The 19243-nt window shown below is 43.7% G+C and overlaps 1 protein-coding gene across 4 annotated transcripts in view; it reads left to right on the top strand.

Moving 5' to 3' along the window:
* The first annotated feature begins 1967 nt into the window (after positions 1-1967).
* Positions 1968-19243, top strand: part of LOC118105858 (spectrin beta chain, non-erythrocytic 1-like) — a 59156-nt gene continuing 41880 nt past the window's right edge. For all 4 annotated transcript variants that reach the window (XM_047339627.1, XM_035153831.2, XM_047339626.1 and 1 more), the window contains exons 1-8: positions 1968-2309; positions 12877-13034; positions 13231-13382; positions 13603-13776; positions 17642-17733; positions 17860-17940; positions 18714-18829; positions 18924-19036. In XM_047339627.1, coding sequence (XP_047195583.1) covers positions 12890-13034; positions 13231-13382; positions 13603-13776; positions 17642-17733; positions 17860-17940; positions 18714-18829; positions 18924-19036 — 873 coding nt within the window. In that variant the 5' untranslated portion in view covers positions 1968-2309; positions 12877-12889. The remainder of the gene's footprint in view (positions 2310-12876; positions 13035-13230; positions 13383-13602; positions 13777-17641; positions 17734-17859; positions 17941-18713; positions 18830-18923; positions 19037-19243) is intronic.

Genomic DNA, 19243 nt, shown 5'->3' with positions numbered 1-19243 from the left:
TCTTCCTCCTTTACTTTCATCATCGTCTTCATATCTCCGAGCTCCCGCTGAAGCTCCTGCGTTTTCTGCAGAGTTAGATGAGGCTCGTGGACGGTCCACAGCTTCTTCCTGATGCTGCACCTGATGTGTTGGTTAACATCAGGATGCATTTGTCCAAGTGACTGAAAGACACAAATACACACAACAGTTAAAACACAGTCCCATCCTGACTTCAGACCCACAAAGAGACAGAAGCTGTTTCATCTGATTCACTGATCCGACTGGATTTAGTCATTTACAACATTTGCTTTTAAAGACTGTCCTATTTAAAATTATCTTTTAAATAAAATAAATCAAAGGTGGTTTTAAGAAGTAAAAGTAAGGCTTTAGAAGACTTCTCCTGCTTAGAAGAAACTTACTTCGTCTCTTGTTCGTCGCAGTTGATCCACTTCATGTTGGTTGGAGATGCTGTTTCTCACCACTAGGGGGTGCTGCCTCCCACTCACTTCCAGCGGTCTTGTTGAATACCCCCTGGTGGCTGGCTGCAGTGTGGGTCATAATTCCGGCCTCCTCCATGTAGGAAAATGGGACATGAACCACAGTAAAGAGTAACGTCTGATGATAAGTTGTTTTTTGTCATTTTAGGTTGTTCTTATGATGTTGATGTATTAATGTCCCTGGTAAGTTTAATTTGTCATTTGATGCCACAAAACGAGGTGAAAAGGTCACGATTGACCCCTGAGACTCATGATTGGTCAAGTGTGTATATGGGCGGGACCTCAATCCCGCGGCTCCATCCCGATTGCTGCTGCGCAGACAAATGCACAAGATGGCGGCCTTTGAATCCGGGATAGTTTGGCTCCATTTCTGGGAAGAGGGAAGAAGGAGAGATGAGGAGTTTAAGGTTAAACCTCTTTTACGTCCATTTCAATGGTACGACAAATTTAACTGATACCAGCAGTATGTTGGTCTGACGGTGGCTAACTGTTGGTGGCTAACAATTGGCTAGCTGGTGTTGCAACCTAGCAATATTTGAACTTATAATTAGTACGTATAATTAGGTAGATGCATTATGTAACCCTTCTGTTGGTCGACCCTCATATTTGTTTTTATTTCTACTGTTTGTCCGGCGGGAAAAGGAATCAACGTTTTTAGAGTGACGGACCGACATCAGTCTGCTTTACAGCAGATGTACCATAATCTGATCATCACTCCTCTCCTGCCTCCCTCCCTCCCTCCTCTCTCCCTCCTCTCCTTCTCCTCCTCTCCCTCCTCCTCTCCTCCCTCCTCTCTCCCTCCTCTCTCCCCTCTCCTCCTTCCTTCTCTTTCCTCCCTCCTCCCTCTCCTCTCTGCATCCTCCCTCCCTCCCTCCACTATCCCCCTCCTCCCTCCTCTCCCCGCTCATCTCTCCTCTCCACCCCCTCTCCTCCTCTCTCCCCCCCTCCTCTCTCTCCCCCCTCTCCTCTCCCTCCTCCCCCTCTCTCCTCCTCCCTCCCTCCCCTCTCCTCGCCTCCCTCCTCCTCTCTCCTCCTCTCCTCCCTCCTCTCCTCTCCTCTGCTCTCCTCCCTCCCTCCCTCTCCTCGCCTCCCTCCTCCCTCCTCTCCCCTCCTCTCTCTCCCCATCCTCTCCTCTTCCTCCTCTCCTCCCTCCTCCTCTCCTCTCTCCTCTCCTCCTCCTCTCTCCTCCTCCCTCCCTCCCCCTCTCCCTCGCCTCCCTCCTCCCCTCCTCCTCTCCCTCCTCTCTCCCATCCTCTCCTCTTCCCTCCTCTCCCCCTCCTCCCCCCTCCCCTCTCCTCTCCTCCCTCCTCTCTCCTCCTCCCTCCCTCCCCCTCTCCTCGCCTCCCTCCTCCTCTCCTCCTCTCCTCCCTCCTCTCCTCTCCCCCTCCTCTCTCCTCCCTCCCTCCCTCCTCCTCCTCTCCTCCTCCTCCCTCCTCTCCTCTCTGCTCTCTGCACTGATGCTGATATTTCAGTGCAGCCTCACCAGTGGAGAGGAGGAGGTGGAGGAGGTGGTCGCTGTGTCAGGTGGAAACACGGACCTCTATGGATCATCACCTCCTTCCAGCACCGGCTCACATCCTCGGCAGCACCGACAGCGTCTCCCGGCCGGCGGTCACCGCTGCAGGGACGCAGCTCCCCTTCCTCCGCCGACACTCCGCGTCTCCCCGGTGCAGACTCCCCGGACCTGTCCTGTAAACACCCAGACGAAGGAGGACTAACCGAGGAGGAATAAAAAGCTCCTCCATTGACAAACCGCTGTCCTCATCGATTCAGCCCGTCTTGGTAGAGGAGGACAAAACCAACCCCCCCAGGAAGCTGCCACAGAAGCCGAAGGTAAGGCCGACAGATTGATGACAGGATGCCTCCTCTCTCCGTTCCGTGCACTCGTCCCCTGCAGGGGGAGCGAGGAGGAGGTGCGCGGTGTTTTGTTGCGGGGACGCCGGCCTGCATTTGGGTGCAGGGTACCGCAGTGATCCGGCGGAGGGACGCGCGGTTTCACGCATTATTTCACCGACACGCGTTACACGATGCACGCGTGGGGACGTGTTTGCGGAGCCTGCCGGAGCTCGTCGTCTCGTTTTGGCAGATGAACGGGTGCAGAGGCCTAGTGTCGGGGCTGCAGGGAGAGGATGCATGTTCCCGGCTCGGTCCTGCATCAGAACGTATAACTTTAAATCACCGAGGGGCCGCTTGGTTCGATTCTCGATCCGCTGCAAACAAACAACCACAACTTTCCCCCGAATCTCTGCGGCAATGCTTAAAATACTGAACCCCTGCAGGAAGTTAAATTGTGTCTGTGACCTCAGATTACTTCCCACAATCAAGGGGTGGATTTAGCTCTTCTGTTGAGGAGAGGGAGGGGGGGGTAATAAATTCCTGATGATGGTGTGCTTTAGTGAGACCAGGCCAGCAGCAGCACAGCAGCCTTCAGCAGCACAAGGAGCAGATGCACTGGAGCCTGTCAGGTCCTAACGTGCAGTGTTTGATCACAGCTGCAGTGGAAAGTGACCTCAGATATCTGCTTATTACACATTAGGAATCTGCAGCTACTCATCCAGATGTGTGGTTGACTGGTGCAAGGTGTGTGTGTGTGTGTGTGTGTGTGTGTGTGTGTGTGTGTGTGTGTGTGTGTGTGTGTGTGTGTGTGTGTGTGTGATGGTGGAGAGAAAAGAGAAAACACACAAGCAGCAACTATATTGTGATTTTGCTTTAATTCACTTATTTCATAATGGATTATACTGCAGGTAAAGAAGTGACTGTCGTCCTCTCATGCTCTCCGTTGTTTGCAGTAGCTCCGATGGGAAGTTTTTAACCTTGTATTTAATGGAAGATAAAGTCTTTCTGTTACACACACACAAGCGGCTGCTCATCAGTTTGGTTTATTTAGTGAATTTACTCCACCTGATGGTTTCATGTCTCGTCTCATTTCTACGATACTAAACTAGATATGTTATATTCAACATTTTGTTCCCATTGACACCTTCAGGTGACCCTGGCACTATTATACCTTTTTACATCTGGTGCTAATAACAGAACCCAATCATTTTTAGTAACTTTTACAGTGCTTAATATTATACGATATAGTGTACATACACATATTGTACATATTATCAAGGTCAAACGTTATAAAAATACAAAGATATGGATTTTTAACGATTACTGGTGCATCTCCCAGAACACTGCACAGCTCAGCTTTAGTATGGAGTCCCTCTCCTGCTTGTCGTCATCCTGTTCTCTGGATGAAGAGCGGCCTCCTCTCCTGGACTCTGCCGCTCTCTGCTGCCGCTCTGTTGTTCGTCCCACCACAAGGTGACTGTTAGGAATAAGACTCGTGGTCCTGCCAACTCAGAACTGGGCGGCGGCTGCTGCACTTGCTTACAGATGTTGTTTCACTCTGCTGGGGTGAAGCGAGTGGAAGAGACTCAATGCAGTGTGTAAAGTGCACACTGTGTGTAGTCACAGTGAGGGAGCCTGTGTGTGTGTGTGTGTGTGTGTGTGTGTGTGTGTGTGTGTGTGTGTGTGTGTGTGTGTCTGTGCAATAGAGCGAGAGAACCTCCATCCCTGGAACATCAGCCCCGGTTTCGGATATTTTTGCAAAGTGAGATCCTCCTGGATCAAATTTACTATAAATCTTTATAACAGTCAAATTCAAGGTTTGCGTAGGTTCTCACAGAGCAGCTCATTGTACCAAATATCATACAGAATATCAAATACATTGAGTTGACATTTTTATGCCAGTTGTTGGCTGGTGAATACAACTGAACGTGTGCATCACTGCTTTGTATTTGACACGTAAAGGAGAAATATATACGACACAGGAGGAACAAACTTCAAATCAAATATACTGTACACTTATATATATATATATAAGTTAATTGAATATATTGCACCTGCCCTAAAAACACTTAAAATGATAAAAACACTAAAAGGATATAACTCATAAACGTTTAAAAATGATAAAACTGGGATTAAAAGCTAAGAACCAGAGAGTAAAATGTGCCAAACAAAGTGCAAAGGTTATTGAGATGTAAGAGAAGCAAGATGTTTCCTTTTTGATAATGTGATGGACGTTGAGATGAATAAAAGCTTGAGACGTAACTTTCTGAAACAGTTCGCCAAAGTTTCATTTCATATTTAGGATGACCAGAAGAAGCCTGTTGGGGTTTGATGAATCAGATTAATTTGCAAACCCTGTAAGGATTATATACAGAAATGGGTTTCAGTGACAGTGATGAACACACACAAGAACCACAAGTCCTCACATATGATATATTATTATATATAATAATATATATTTAGCAAGTTTAACTTGAAATGTGATGCGATGACATCAATTTCTTTGCATCAGGGAGAGTGCACGAGATGACTCATTGTGGAGAATATTGATGTTTTACTAAATTTCTTCGGATGCTGCAGAGGGATTTATTTGATACTTGATTTTTAAATATCTCTAAGATATTGTTGACCTATTATGTGTGTGTGTGTGTGTGTGTGTGTGTGTGTGGTCTCCATTAGAGAAACAGAGACACAGAGCTGCTGCCACTGACTGATTAACACTGGCAGGTGTCTCTCTCTCTCTCTCTCTCTCTCTCTCTCTCTCTCTCTCTCTCTCTCTTTCCGGTGATTGTTTCTCTTTTGCTCCTTCACTTTCTTTCCTTTTCCCCTTTTGTCTCTTTAACATCTTCGTCTCGTCTCTTTCTGTATATATAGAGCCTCCTGATCGTTTACTCTCTCTGTCTTTTGATTATGTCTCCCTCTCTGCATCCGTCTTAAAATCTAGCCTCTAAAGAGACGGACACTCAGATGTCCGTGATCTACTTCAGGCTATTTTTGGATCATAAGTGCAGCTAAATGCTAAGAAGGGAAAGAAACAAACAACAGAGCATCTTCATGTAAATCGTTCCTGGTGTGTTTTCTGCCACATTTAGGTGAATTTCCTGTTGGATCTTAGTTCCAGTTACAGATTTGAAATCTTGAGATACAACAAGGACACACAATTCAATACATCCACCATAGATTTGTGTTTCCAAGGCCACAGCACTTATGGAATGATATTGATCCAGTTTTATTATTATTAATTAAGAGCCTTTACATTTCCCTGCTGGGATTTGATTGAAGGATGTTTGTAAGTGAACAGTTTCTGTAAGTTTCCCCTTTTCAAAACAAACTGTTCAAACATCTACAAAAGTCCAGGAAGCTAAACTTTCCTTCAGCACAAATCTGCTTCAGCTGCACTTCAGCACCTGAAGAGGACATTTACTAAAACAGTTTCACATGAGACATGGGAACCAACTGGTTCATGAAAGGTGACATGTTGAGTCCAAATGGAGAATCAAATCCTAGCAAGTGTTGATTTAGAATAGAAAGCTTTTTATTATTATACAGAAACCATGAGATGACAGGAGGAGCGCTACAGCTCCTCTAGAGTAGAGTTCAAAAACTGGAACTATATTAATAGAAAAGGTTTTTGGGAAAATGCTCCTGCAGCTTGTTCAGGTCTTGTGAGTAAATGCTAAAGTGTCGCTCTGGGCCTGAGTGGTGTTTTCATTTTGTAGAGGTTAGCAGAGGATCAGAAAATATAACCTCTGGAAAATATGGAACTAGATTAATCGAAGAGGTTCTTGGAAAATGCACTTGCAGCTTGTCAGGGTTGGGTCATTTGGACCAAGTCATATTCTACAAACTAAACCAATCCCGTCAGTTTGTCAAGCTGGAATGGGACTTTTGGTTTTGGTTTTGTCCAGTGCACATCTATAATTTGCTCTTTTCCCTTCTTGACGACAGTGATATAGTTTTATAAATGAACGAGCTTGGGCCAGGACCTGCTCAGTCCTCGGCCTCTGAATATTCTGCTGTCGGTGATTGAGCAGCTTCATTGCAGCGTTTTCAGGGTTAAGTGCTCGTTTCAAGGTTGCCTGGCGTTGCCGTTGTTCTGGAACGATTAGAGTATTGTCACTCTTCGGTAGCATGGAGGCATCAGGCCAATCGCTAAAAGCCAAGAACACACGTGTGGAGGCCAGACAGAGAGGATGGGAGGAGTGGGAGAGGACAGTTTAAAAAAAGGGTGAAGGATAATAAAAGGGGAGAGGTGGTGGTGGGGGGGCTGACGCTTTCATTGCACCATTGGCCTCTTGGTTTATTGTGGTTACAAGCAGCAACAGTGTAGCTGGGGATGATAATAACGGTGAGTGGTTAAGAGGTGAAAGTATTATGACTGACGCTTCTATACACACACACACACACACACACACACACACACACACACACACACACACACACACACACACACACACACACACACACACACACACACACACACACACACACACACACACACACACACCGCTCTCTCATCCAGCTCCATGGAGAGATCAGAGCGGCTGCTGCTGTTTCAGTGTCTGATGGTTCGGTGTCAGAACAGTTGACTCGGTCTGACGTGTGAACCTGTGGAGTCCAGCAGGACAAACCTCAGATCCAGAACCAGATCCACTTTCCAGAAAGAACAAGAAACATCCTTCATGTTCCTGCTGCTATTTCCATCACGATGTTGGACAGTTTGTGTTTTTATCACGAAGGATGATTGATGATATTAAATCATCTAATTACAGCAAAGTTAGTAGAGCTCAGCAGATTTAACAAACACTGCTGTCGCCTTTAAAAAACGAACAATAAGAGAAGCAGAATAAATGGACTACAGGCAGAATTCCCATCACTTTCATTTCAGTGCAGCTTCGTCGTTTTAGGTTTTGATCCCTGACTTCACATCCTGGCTGCTGGGAGGGCGGCAGCATTACTCAGCACTTTATTTTTAACACTGTAGTAAAGAAGCTGCATTAATAAAGCATTTGAAAATGAGTAAAATAAGACTAAAAATAAGTCTTTTTTTGGCAACCTTTTCTATAAGTGATTTAAATTTGGTTACTTTTTAGCGCAGTGTGAAGTCGATTGTCCTTTCATCATTAAACATGTACACACTTATCGTACCTGACTCACTGAAGCTCACAGAGGAGCAGAGAGCTTTTAAATAAATTAAAAATAAAAATGATTGAATAAACAATGACGCAGGCAAATGAGGATCACATCACAAATACACTTTATGGTTTAGCTTTCTTGTTTGCTGAAGTTTTGACTCATTGATAAAGATTTGAGCAGGAACACATGTTGGGAGATGTTGTTAGTTACTGTGCAGTCATTTTGCTTTTCATTAGTTATTTATTTGATGTGTAAGGTCATGATTGACAGCTGAGACTGACGTGATTGGTCATTCGTGTGTGTTGGCGGGACTCTGTTCAGTCTGTGGCGCCTAATGATGAGGCGGGAACATGGCAGCACACATATCCAGGATATTTTGGCTTCATTTCTGGATAGCGGGAGGAAGTTGACACGCGTCGTCCATCTTTACAGTCCATGATTTAGACAAAGATTCACTAGAATAAATATTTGGACAGTGGCATCATGCGTTTTTGGAAAAGCTGATAGTCGGGACATCTCTGCTCCTTTGAGTTAGACCATTTTTAAAAAATAAAGCAAAAGCTAATTTCTCAGTGGATATTTAACAAATGGCTGGAATATGATTTTAAAGTTCTTTCACATTGGTCCACATTTTGTAAATGTTGCTGATGATGTGAGACTGAGATGAATTAACAGCTGATGGTCTGAATGTAGATAAAATTATTCAGAGGTCAACGTTTCTCTTTGTCTTTTCTCCATCTGAGATCTTCAGGCTGTGTGTGTGTGTGTGTGTGTGTGTGTGTGTGTGTGTGTGTGTGTGTGTGTGTGTGTGTGTGTTTGTGTGTGTGTGTGTGTGTGTGTTATTGTCAGATATAGCATTGATTCTCTTGCCTCGGGCTGACTGGTTCCTGAACAGCTGAGTCTGATTATTATGAATAAAGGTGATAACACACACACACGCACACGCACACGCACACACGCACACGCACACGCACACGCACACGCACACACACACACCAGAGCTATCCTCTGTGTTGTGAGTCTGATTGATTGAAAGACACCAGGTGGGGGAGGTTAGGCGAGGATCATGGCAAGGCAGAGGACATATACACACACACACACACACACACACACACACACACACACACACACACACACACACACACACACACACACCACAGTGTTTTGACCTGACAGTGTGGCAGTTTGACTGTGGACTTGCAGTTGTGGTCCAGATATTGATTTTCCTCTAATCCAATGATCTCATCACATCTAACTGTGATATTATACATACTTATATCTTCTACTCTCCTTTACGTCTCTATCGTGAGTTTTTCTACCTCATACAGTCGTTTTAAAGCCGACAGCCGAGACCCTGCTGTGGTCAAAATGTCACTCTAAGTTTCTCAGATACGTTTTACTCTGCATCTCTCTGTTTAAACCTCTGCTGACCTCATGGTTTGTGATATCACTTCCGTCTGCAGTGGGTTTGTCTGCAGCCAATCTTGATTCTGGCTCTCACACCCTGTGAAGGGAAATGCTGGCGAAGGACTTTACCACTCAGGAGAATACAAGTGAAAAATGTGCAGGGGTTTTATGAGAGTTAAACACTGGGCTGGTTGCAGTGTAGATCAGCTGGTTAGCATGCTAACGGCAGTACATGCTGTTAGCATATAAACTGTTATTTCTTCAGTTTATTTATAATCTCAGTTAAATGGGAAATGTTTTAAACTCATAGTCACACATGGTTATTACAGAATTACACTGTACCAGTTGCAGTGAGACAAAATGTATCCATAATCTATTGTAAGCCATTCAGTTATTTAACTTTTTTAATTAGCAGTGTTAAATAAATATATTCTATTACAAATAAAAACCCTTAAAAAGCTCATGAATATTGTTAAAAGTTTTAAATCATGTATGTATCTGTTGTAGTTGTTCAATCAAACTATCAATCACACTGCACCATTTTACAGGATTTCATCATCAACATCCCAGAAAATAACAAGGAAACAACTTTTGACAACAGGATGTGAAAAATGTAAAGCAATCACAGCTGCTATGTATCTTTATGCAAATCTTCCTGAGAAGGAATCGATCTTGATCCCGTTTCACATCAGAACGAAGCACTAACATTTTAGCGAGCTAGCGAGTCGCTGCTCTCGTCTCTTATCTGCGTCTGGAGACAGACCAACACAGAGTTTCCGCTCACACACACACAATATTATTACAATAATTCACTTTCTGCTTTTGGACACCTTCACTTTACTGTTTTCCGACTTTATAGATGATTTCTCAAGAAAATAACCATCTGATTAATCTGCAAAATAGTTGTTTCTCCAGTATGTACTGCATTACTTCAAATACTTACTAATACTTAAAGTACTCCTTACACTGTTTTGTCTGGAACTGGTATTCTACTTCCTGCACAGTGGGATTAGCACCTAGCACATAGCTGCACACAAGCTGATGTTGTCATGATTCTGGTTTTTCTTTTGTGTTGGGTTCTGCTGCAGTCCACCATCTGCCTCCTCATCCCACAGAAAGCACCATAATGTTTGGCTGTTATTCACTCCAGGGAGAGCAGCTAAGTGCATGAGCACAACTACCCCTCCTCGCACCGCCGTGCAGGACACCGTGACATTTACTCGATATGGCTGCGTTGTTTTCCAGTGGTTTAGGTACAGTGACAACTGTGAGCTCGGGTTTTGTGGCGGTGGAGGAGGAGGAAGAGGCCAGAATAAAAAGAGGTGGAGGACAAAGAGATTTACAGCAGAAAGGTTGAAGCAGAAAAAGTCTGAACCCTTCACAGCAGCGTCAGTCCCACGGAATCGCTTCTAATCTTTCACTCGAAATCATAATGAATCAACCACCAACTCATAATCATTGAGATCGTTTGATCCAGTTTTAATTAATGTAAACATGTGATACAAACACACATCCTGCTGTTCAGACTTTCATTAATTTCACATTAAACCTGTGAATTTTGCATCGGTGCATCTGCCTTTTTAATTTATTTGATTGCTATCTATCTGTGTGTGTGTGTGTGTGTGTGTGTGTGTGTGTGTGTGAGAGAGAGAGAGAGAGAGAGAGAGATGGGGGGAAGGGAGAGGGCTGAGGGGGATTGAGAGGGAAAGGACATTTTTCATTCTGTGTTCTGTGTTATCTTACAAGGCATTTCAAGGACAAGGGCTCCTGTGGTGCAGAGAGAGGTGAGCAGTTTTTGGGCCTTGAGAGAATCCCAACAAACATCTGATGGGGGCAGGAAATACAAATAGATCTGGATAATTTCTTTAATTTCAGCTGCAGTTGTTTGAATATGAACTGGAAACAGAAAAGAACCAAAGTGTAACCGATACATGAGCCTGTCACAGACATGTCTGCATCAGCGTTTTACAGAATAAACGATGCAGAAAATAATTTATCCATTCATGCTTATATTCTACATAAGAAGTAGGCTTGTTTCCTTTTGGTTGTATTTGTGTTTTCTTAGTTATTAATTTTAAAGTTTATGGTTAAACAGTAAAATAGAAAGCCTCACTTATAGTTCTTTGTCATATTGACATCTTAGGAACCAATGCATTTAAAAAAATAACAAAAAATAAAAGTGCCTGCCGCTCAAAAATGTGGCCCTTAACAAAATGATGGGAACTCGTCTTCACAGTGTATTTCCCTGTTCTTTTTGAAATGCTGAAAACAATCAGAAGTCACAGAGAAGTGTAAATAAGAAGCTGCAGGACGTTTCCATCATCACATTTCTAAATCAGCTTCGTCCCTCGGCCCGACGTGTGGAAACGCTCAGTGAGGACGAGGGTGTGATTTCCACAACACGCAAACATGGATTCCTCCAGCGTCTGCAGCTTCGGAGAAGAGCACCAAATGGCACATTTCATATCCTGTGGGCACATCTGCTCTTTACCGGAGAAACCACTGCCCGTGTTTTCTATCTGTCACGTGTGCACGACAACATGAGAGGAACTGACATATTTACATGTTTAAACCTGTTTACGTTATAGAGAATAAATGATCTATAAAAACCTTTTTCAGTAAACAACACACAACAATTTCTTTCACAAACATGTTTAAACATGACTGAATATCCTGCTCTGTCTTCTGCTGTTTAACAACCATCATCAATCACTACAACTATTTCTTATATCGTTCTTTTTAAATACATTTTTAGATTTTATTTAATTCAATTTACTCTATTCAACCTGTATCTATTCTGTATCTGTGCTGCTGGAATATTCACATTTCTCCCATGGGGATCAATTACCTTCCACCTTCCCATCTACATGCCTGCCTGTCTATCCTACCTTTTTACTAACTAACTAACTATGGGCGTCACTTGACAAGACATAAACTGTCATGAACCATTTAAAATACACAGATTTTTGATTTCAGAGTCAATACACAGACATATTTTCCTCATATCTGCAGTGTTAGAAAACGTAGCTGTCAGGCTTTTCAGTCTTGTAGACACAAGGATTTAGAATTTTGCCGATTTTTAGGACGTCTCTGAATTTTCTGACGGTTTCCTGAGACACCCGGTGTTTTGTCTTCTTCTCCATTTGGATGTTTTCGAATGTTTCCCTTTCTTACCTCTCACGCTGCTCCGTGTGATTTCTCGGTGAAGTTATTTTGGTCGTCAGGTGTTCAGCCGTCAGTGGAGGAGACAGGAGAGATAAGAGAGACAAATCATTTTCAGTCTGTCTCCCAGCGTCCTTTGGATCATCAGAGAGGTTTTATTTTAAGCTGCTCTATTGTGAAATGCTCAGATTCTAAGGACAGGTGCTGCATCATTCACGAACAGGAAGGAATGTTTCTTCATGGACTCCTGAGTAGTTTTCTCTTTTTGCTGTGACTCATATTTTTTGTACATTCAGTTAAATTGGTTATTTCTCTCTGTGAATGGTGAGTGTGAAGTCCAGTGAACGTGTGTGAGTAAATTAGTAAATTGGGGTTAAAAGGTGTGTGAAGTCAGTCAGAGTTTACGTGTGAAGCGTGAACAGATTCTCAGCCGTGTGGATTAGTTCGATGGTTACACAGGGATGACGAGAACACAGCAGTGACACCCGTCCTCTTCATTCTGTCCAGATCCTCCCTGGGTGAAGCGTTATTTTTAAGGGAGACAACACAGACGAGCTAATCAGAGTCCGACAGTTGGTCCATATGAGTCGTCCGAGACAGACATATCTGAATTTATGTTTGCCAGGATGAAACCTTTTATTCTATATGCAGAAAACATGCCACAAGCCTTTTTTAAATATGTATATATTGACTGATATATCGGCATCTGCCCCCTAAATCCATATCAGTCTGGCACTAAAGCTGATTTTGATATTTACCTTTAATCGGTGTTCATATGGCTTCATGTCTCCTGTCTGTCTGTGTCCTCTCTGCCTGTCTGTTTGACCTGTGTCCTCGTGTGTGTGTGTGTGTGTTTCAGGGCGTCGGGCGCGATGGCCAATGCCTCCCCAGACCTGGACAACGCGGAAGCCCAGCGCCAGCTCAACAACAACAACCGACCAATCAGCTCCGGGTTCTGGGAGACGGAGTGCACGAGCTCCAAGCTGTTCGAGTGCTCCCGCATCAAGGCCCTGGCAGGTCAGAGGTCACACACAGATTAGCACACACCTGCATTAGATGGTATATTAGTACACACAGTGCACGGTGTTGTTTTTAGTGTAGATTCTTTTGAAGTAGTTGTGTTTTGCTTGTTATGTTATCCCAACTGTCTAAAATCTAAAATCCAGCAGCCACGTTGTTCTTTCCTGAAAGCAGCTTCCTGTGTTTCTCTCAGATGAACGAGATGCGGTGCAGAAGAAGACTTTTACCAAGTGGGTGAACTCACATCTGGCCAGAGTGTCCTGTCGTATATCTGACCTCTACAACGACCTGAGAGATGGATACATGCTCACCCGACTGCTGGAGGTGCTCAGTGGAGAGCTGCTGGTGGGAAACACACACACACCATTACCAAATCATAATGGGCCTTGTATTACTTTATTAACCTTGTACATTAATGATTTGTTTCTCCTGTACTTCACCCTAAAATGTGTGCTTATGGTGATAATATTAATGTCTGTGTTATGTATCCTAATGTTACAGGATGCTGTTTGTAGTATTTTAATGATAAAGTAGTGATTGGGCCTGTGTCTCTGTCTCGTCTCAGCCGAGACCGACTCGGGGACGTATGCGGATCCACTGCCTGGAAAATGTTGACAAAGCGCTGCAGTTCCTTAAAGAGCAGAGGGTTCACCTGGAAAATGTCGGTTCCCACGACATCGTGGACGGAAACCACCGTCTCACCCTGGGCCTCATGTGGACAATTATTCTACGCTTCCAGGTAAACACCGTCCAATATACAACACCTGGGTTTTATTAAAACCATCGGATGACTTGTTATCGCAGCTTGCGATGTGAGTTACATCTGGCGGAGTCGTGGCCAACAGCTACAAATGACTTTTTCGGTGTTACCGTTGAGGACATTGTGATTTTAGTAATTGTCATAACAAAAAATGCTCCTTAAGATTTCAGTCCTGGTTGTTGCCGCGGTGAGAGCAGCTGCAGAATGTGGAAGACGCGGAGCAAAGGGCAGAAAGCTGCAGGGCGTGTGGAGGCTTCAGTTCTCCTACTGGCCACAGGCTCTTCATCACACATGCTGAATTAAAGCGTAGTGCTAACCTAGCTGATTGATTCAGTACTTTGTGTTTCATGTGAACGCTTCACAAAATAAGCTTGTTTCGCCAGTTGAGCACTTTTAATAAGAACCAGCAGAAGGAAATTGGTTTTCATGAGCAGGACCTTTTCACAGCTCTGGCTACGAGAGGGAAAGATGGATCACATGCTGCAAAGATCTGGGGAGTCCAGCATCAACAGAGCCGACCCCTTCCCCTAAAGAACGGTGGTCGGGTGTGATGTTAGCAGCGTCCCGTTGGTTTCATATGTTGGATTATTCCTGTGAGGCCTTTTTGTTGAGTTACTTCCACATGTGCTACATGCCGACGCTCTGGGATGCTAAAATCAGCAGTGGCTTCATTTAGGATGAGCTGCCAGCGCTTGTGTTTGTCACAGCTGCAGCATCATCAGTGTGCGACGGGGACAGACAGCAGGGTTTGGTGGAGAAAGCCTGAAAGTCACCCAGGGCTCAGCGGCAGTCGCCTGAAAGTCTGCTCTTCAACAAGGTCACACACACTCACACACTCTCTGTCTGTCTCTTTCTGTCTGTCTCTCGGTCTTGTCATACGTACACCAATGTCCTCACATACTGTCACACCCGCTCACACACACGTGCACTGGTTTCCAGGCCTTAGCAGCAGTGATACAGGATCAGTTCCTGCCATGTAAGTACAGCAGAAGCTCAGGGCTTGTCTTCATCACGCTTCAGTGCTACAGCGCGGCCACGGCACGAAAGGCTTGTTTAGCATTTTTCCGAACCCCTCTGGAACATTCACGGTGCACAGCCGCCTGCTGGCTGTCTCCTGGGACTCCGTATTGTCCTGCTCGGCCTGGCTACCTACCACAGAGCACATTTAACAGCACTGCAAGCGGAATTAGCTCATGATTTGTTGGGCGACCCTATGATATTCGGGTTATTAGTTCAGTCGACGCTAGAAACAGCATTTACAGTTTTAGATCTGCACATTTCTCACAGATCTGCTCCACGACGTTATGGTGTTGTCAGTTTAGCTGAGCAGCTGCAACCGCAGAGTTCAGTCTGCAGCAGTCTGCTCCCCTGAGCCGCCAGTCGATGGCCTCTTCAATTTTGCATGTGCTGAGAAAGGAGAGCAGTGAAGGGGACTGATGTTCACGAGTGTGTGTGTGTCTGTGCGGATGCTCACCATAGACTGTATATAAAGATGGACAATATGTCTCCACTTCCTCCCAGTGGACAGAAATGAAGCTGATATCATATATTTGGAGCCAGAATCGGCATCGTAGTGATCATGGGGGGGGGAGCCATGGTAACGAAGAATATGTTTCTAACTAACTAGTACATACATAACTTAAGTGTTTTACCAAGTATATCAGTGTCCACATATTTTATTCATTTACATAAGTAATGTGAACATGTTATAATAATAATAACTGTATTTGAATAGCACTTATCTAAACAAGGCTACAACGTGCTTCACAAAATACATGGCAAAGGTATTCAATCAAATTTTAAGCCCCAAATCATAACATAATAAGAAAATATATATAAGAATATAAAATCGAGAAACCAACAATTCCCACAATGAGCAGGTCTTTTCATTAACTGGGAGAAACCTCGAGGACCAGAGTCCATGTGGGCAAACATCTGCCTCGACTGGTCGGGGGGAGCGGAGATAAATGTGGAATAAATTGGAAATGATAAAGAAACGTTTTATAGTTTGCACTCCAGTGACATTTTCTTTTTCCAGCTCTAACCATGATACTAACAGACTCTAAGGTTTGATCCCAAATCCTAAGATGTGTGTATCGGGTCAGTAGCTGCCCCGTTCGCCCCTTCCTCCGTGGTGAGAGAGGGAGTTAGCTTTGCCCAGTCAGCAGGTATAGGACCCAACCACTGCAGTAAGTGAAACTGCACACAGGCAGAAAGAGGGAGAGAGAGAGAGGGGGAGAGAGAAAGAGAGAAAGAGAGGGGGAAGAGGGCAGAGGAGTGACAGGCAAAGGAAAAGGTAAATCCCGAATGCGTTTATAGAACCGTACACAAATAATAACCCAGTGTTATTATTTGCAGCAACTTCGATTATAGTGTTTGTTTGGCTGGGGTCCTCTTACTGTGTGTGTGTGTGTGTGTGGTTGGGGGTGTAATATATGCATGTGCTTTCACACAGATCATTGCTCTTTACAATGAACCTGAATCAAGACCCATTGGTCAATGTTAATGTCAAATTGACAAGATGCATCATACTTTATAATAATAATAATCCTATTAAACCCAGTAGACTGTGTTTTCTATATCAGCTCCCTCAGTGTTCGCATATTTGCATTTAAGCATTTAGCATTGGGTCATGAGAAGTAATGAGAAATGGGTTTTACATAAAAAAATTAATGTTGATAATGTAATAAAATGGCCCTTTAAATAAATGTCTACGGTTGAAATTATTTCAACTTTCTCCAAATTCAGATCCTTTCAGCTGTTTCTTTGTTTATTCATAAATGATGTCTCTGCAGCTGAAACAACGTCTTGTGCCAGTTTCTTTCTCTCTCTTCAGTTATAGTGTGTGTGTGTGTGTGTGTGTGTGTGTGTGTGTGTGTGTGTGTGTGTGTGTGTGTGTGTGTGTGTGTGTGTGTGTGTGTGCCATGTTGTTTCTAACGACGTGGGTAGCAGCTGATTCGTGGGTGTCAGGTCCCCAATTACCTTGGATCATGTCACTGTGACGTGATTGGCTGAATGGCTGTCACCTCTCATCAGGCGCTCTAATGGCTCTGAACTTCGTCTACACACTGAAATCGCTCTCGTCTGTTTTACTGTATTTCTCTCTCACTGTGCGAGTTCACTTCGGCGTTTCAGGACAAAAAGTCAGGGTTTTGTGAGGATCTGACTGTGATTGGAAGTTCTGCGCTGATCAGAGTCTTTATGGGTCAACTCTTAAATAACGGATCTAATCACTGCTTATGATCTATTGATGTGTGATCATTTCAAATCATTTGACTCAACCACAGTTTGCTCATCAGTCCGCTAACTTTCACTGGCTGGATCCAAATGAACTCCTTCATTCTCTCCTTCTCTGCTCCTCATGCTTACTACTTACTAATATACTTCAGACACTCAGTATTTGACCCTGTAGTGAGAAGTAAACTGAAATTGTAAATACTCAACAGTCACTGACAAGTGTATGAGATACACGGTATTGCATTGTGGGATTTTGAGCAGTTAATGTCCGAAGACAATATATAAATTTCCTGCTACAAATTGTGACACTAAAATATAATGTCAGCAATATTATATATATATATATATATATGTAATGTGGCGTATAGTAAATAGGAAGTGAGTCTATTTGCTAAACATTGAAACTAGTAGACCCAGTTTTCAGCAGCTGACAGATAAATACTCGAGACAGACCTCTGTGGATTTCTGATACTGACATCTCTTTGCAGGTTTATTGGCTAACGAGTAAATACCTGAACTGTGAGTGTATGAGATCAAACGGTGTCGGGTCTGTGTCCCATTGTCTCTCTCATCAATGCTGAACTGTCGCTGTTGTGTTTCCTTTCAGATCCAGGTGATCAAAATAGAAACGGAGGACAACAGAGAAACTCGCTCTGCCAAGGACGCTCTGCTGCTCTGGTGCCAGATGAAGACCGCAGGGTGAGCACTGGGATCCTAGAGACATGCATATACGGGGAAATGTCACGTTTAACGATGAGTTAAGTTGATATGTCAGTGTTATGGTTCTCCTCGGTTCATATTTAATGAAGCTTCTCCGTGGTCCAGGTACCCTGAGGTCAACATCCAGAACTTCACCACCTGCTGGAGAGACGGCCTCGCCTTCAACGCCCTCATTCACAGACACAGGTGATAATTACTTTTAACACATTACTCACGATTATAATTGGAAGCTGCAACTGCTGTCAACCATAAGGTGATTCAACAACTGACGATTCAGAACACAGACACACACACATATGACGACTGTGCAATATTTAAGTATTCAGCCCCCACTGTTACTACGTATTTATATGTTCTTATGTCTTGTGCTGAGTATTCTTATTTCACTACTGTATTTTCTTTTATGAATACACATTTTATCCTATTTTGTGTATTTATCTTATTACTATTTCACAGCTTTTTCTTTACTATGGAGCTTCTCTGCAAGTTTTTCACATGATCATAATTAATGGGTGTGAACTTTATAAATTATTTTTCAGTTCTCCTTGATTTTTATGTTTAAAAAAACAGCCGCAACAAGCAGAACATTCACACTGTGGTGGTTTGATTTAATTTTGATTTAAGTTTGATTTAAGTTTGTCACCAAACCAACCACACAAATGTCAACAATGATCTAAACATAACAATAAAAAACACCCAATGTCCAATAGGGAAAGAAAATGACCCAACTTTTGGTGGGGGAGATTAGTGAAAACACCCAATAACACAGTGTATCATGGGCAGTTACATAATCAAACCAATATACCAGCACCGAACAGATACAAGATTGACCATTCTCATAACAAATTGTCTTGTGCAAACTGGGTGATCATCAAAACTTGCATGTTTATGTTGAGGGAAAGTTTTACAGTAGAAGAGGTTTGACTATATAAAACCTGATCGCTTTTTTCTCCCTGCAGACCCGACCTGATAGAGTTCCACAAGCTGACGCGCTCCAATGCAACTCATAACCTGCAGCAAGCCTTCAACATCGCAGAGCAGAACCTGGGCCTCACCAAGCTGCTGGACCCCGAGGGTGAGAGTGTTTAACTGATCCTGGCTCAGTTAGAGCCCATTAAACCTTAAAGTTTAACGGATGTTTAATACTCTGCTTCCTTCCTCTGGTGCAGATGTAAACACAGAGAACCCAGATGAAAAGTCTATCATCACCTATGTGGTCTCCTACTACCACTACTTTTCCAAGATGAAGGCTCTTATTGTGGAGGGCAAGAGGGTCGGCAAGGTAATAATCTGTGTGAATCCACATCAGGCTAACACAGCACTGGAGCAGCCTTTACTTTGAAAGTCAAAGGACCTGCAGTGTCATCAGGCTGAAACACGGCAATAATTGAAGAGAGAAAATCGGAACAGCAAAAGAGTTCTGAAAATTTTGTTGTTCCTGTCTTCCACCTTCTGCTTCATCATAACTCTGCACCGCCGCTCTTCCTCT

Source organism: Hippoglossus stenolepis, chromosome 4 (assembly GCF_022539355.2).
Source record: "Hippoglossus stenolepis isolate QCI-W04-F060 chromosome 4, HSTE1.2, whole genome shotgun sequence".
Taxonomy (NCBI): Eukaryota; Metazoa; Chordata; class Actinopteri; order Pleuronectiformes; family Pleuronectidae; genus Hippoglossus; species Hippoglossus stenolepis.
Note: the sequence above shows the minus strand (reverse complement) of the source record. Positions and strands in the feature narration are given on the sequence as shown.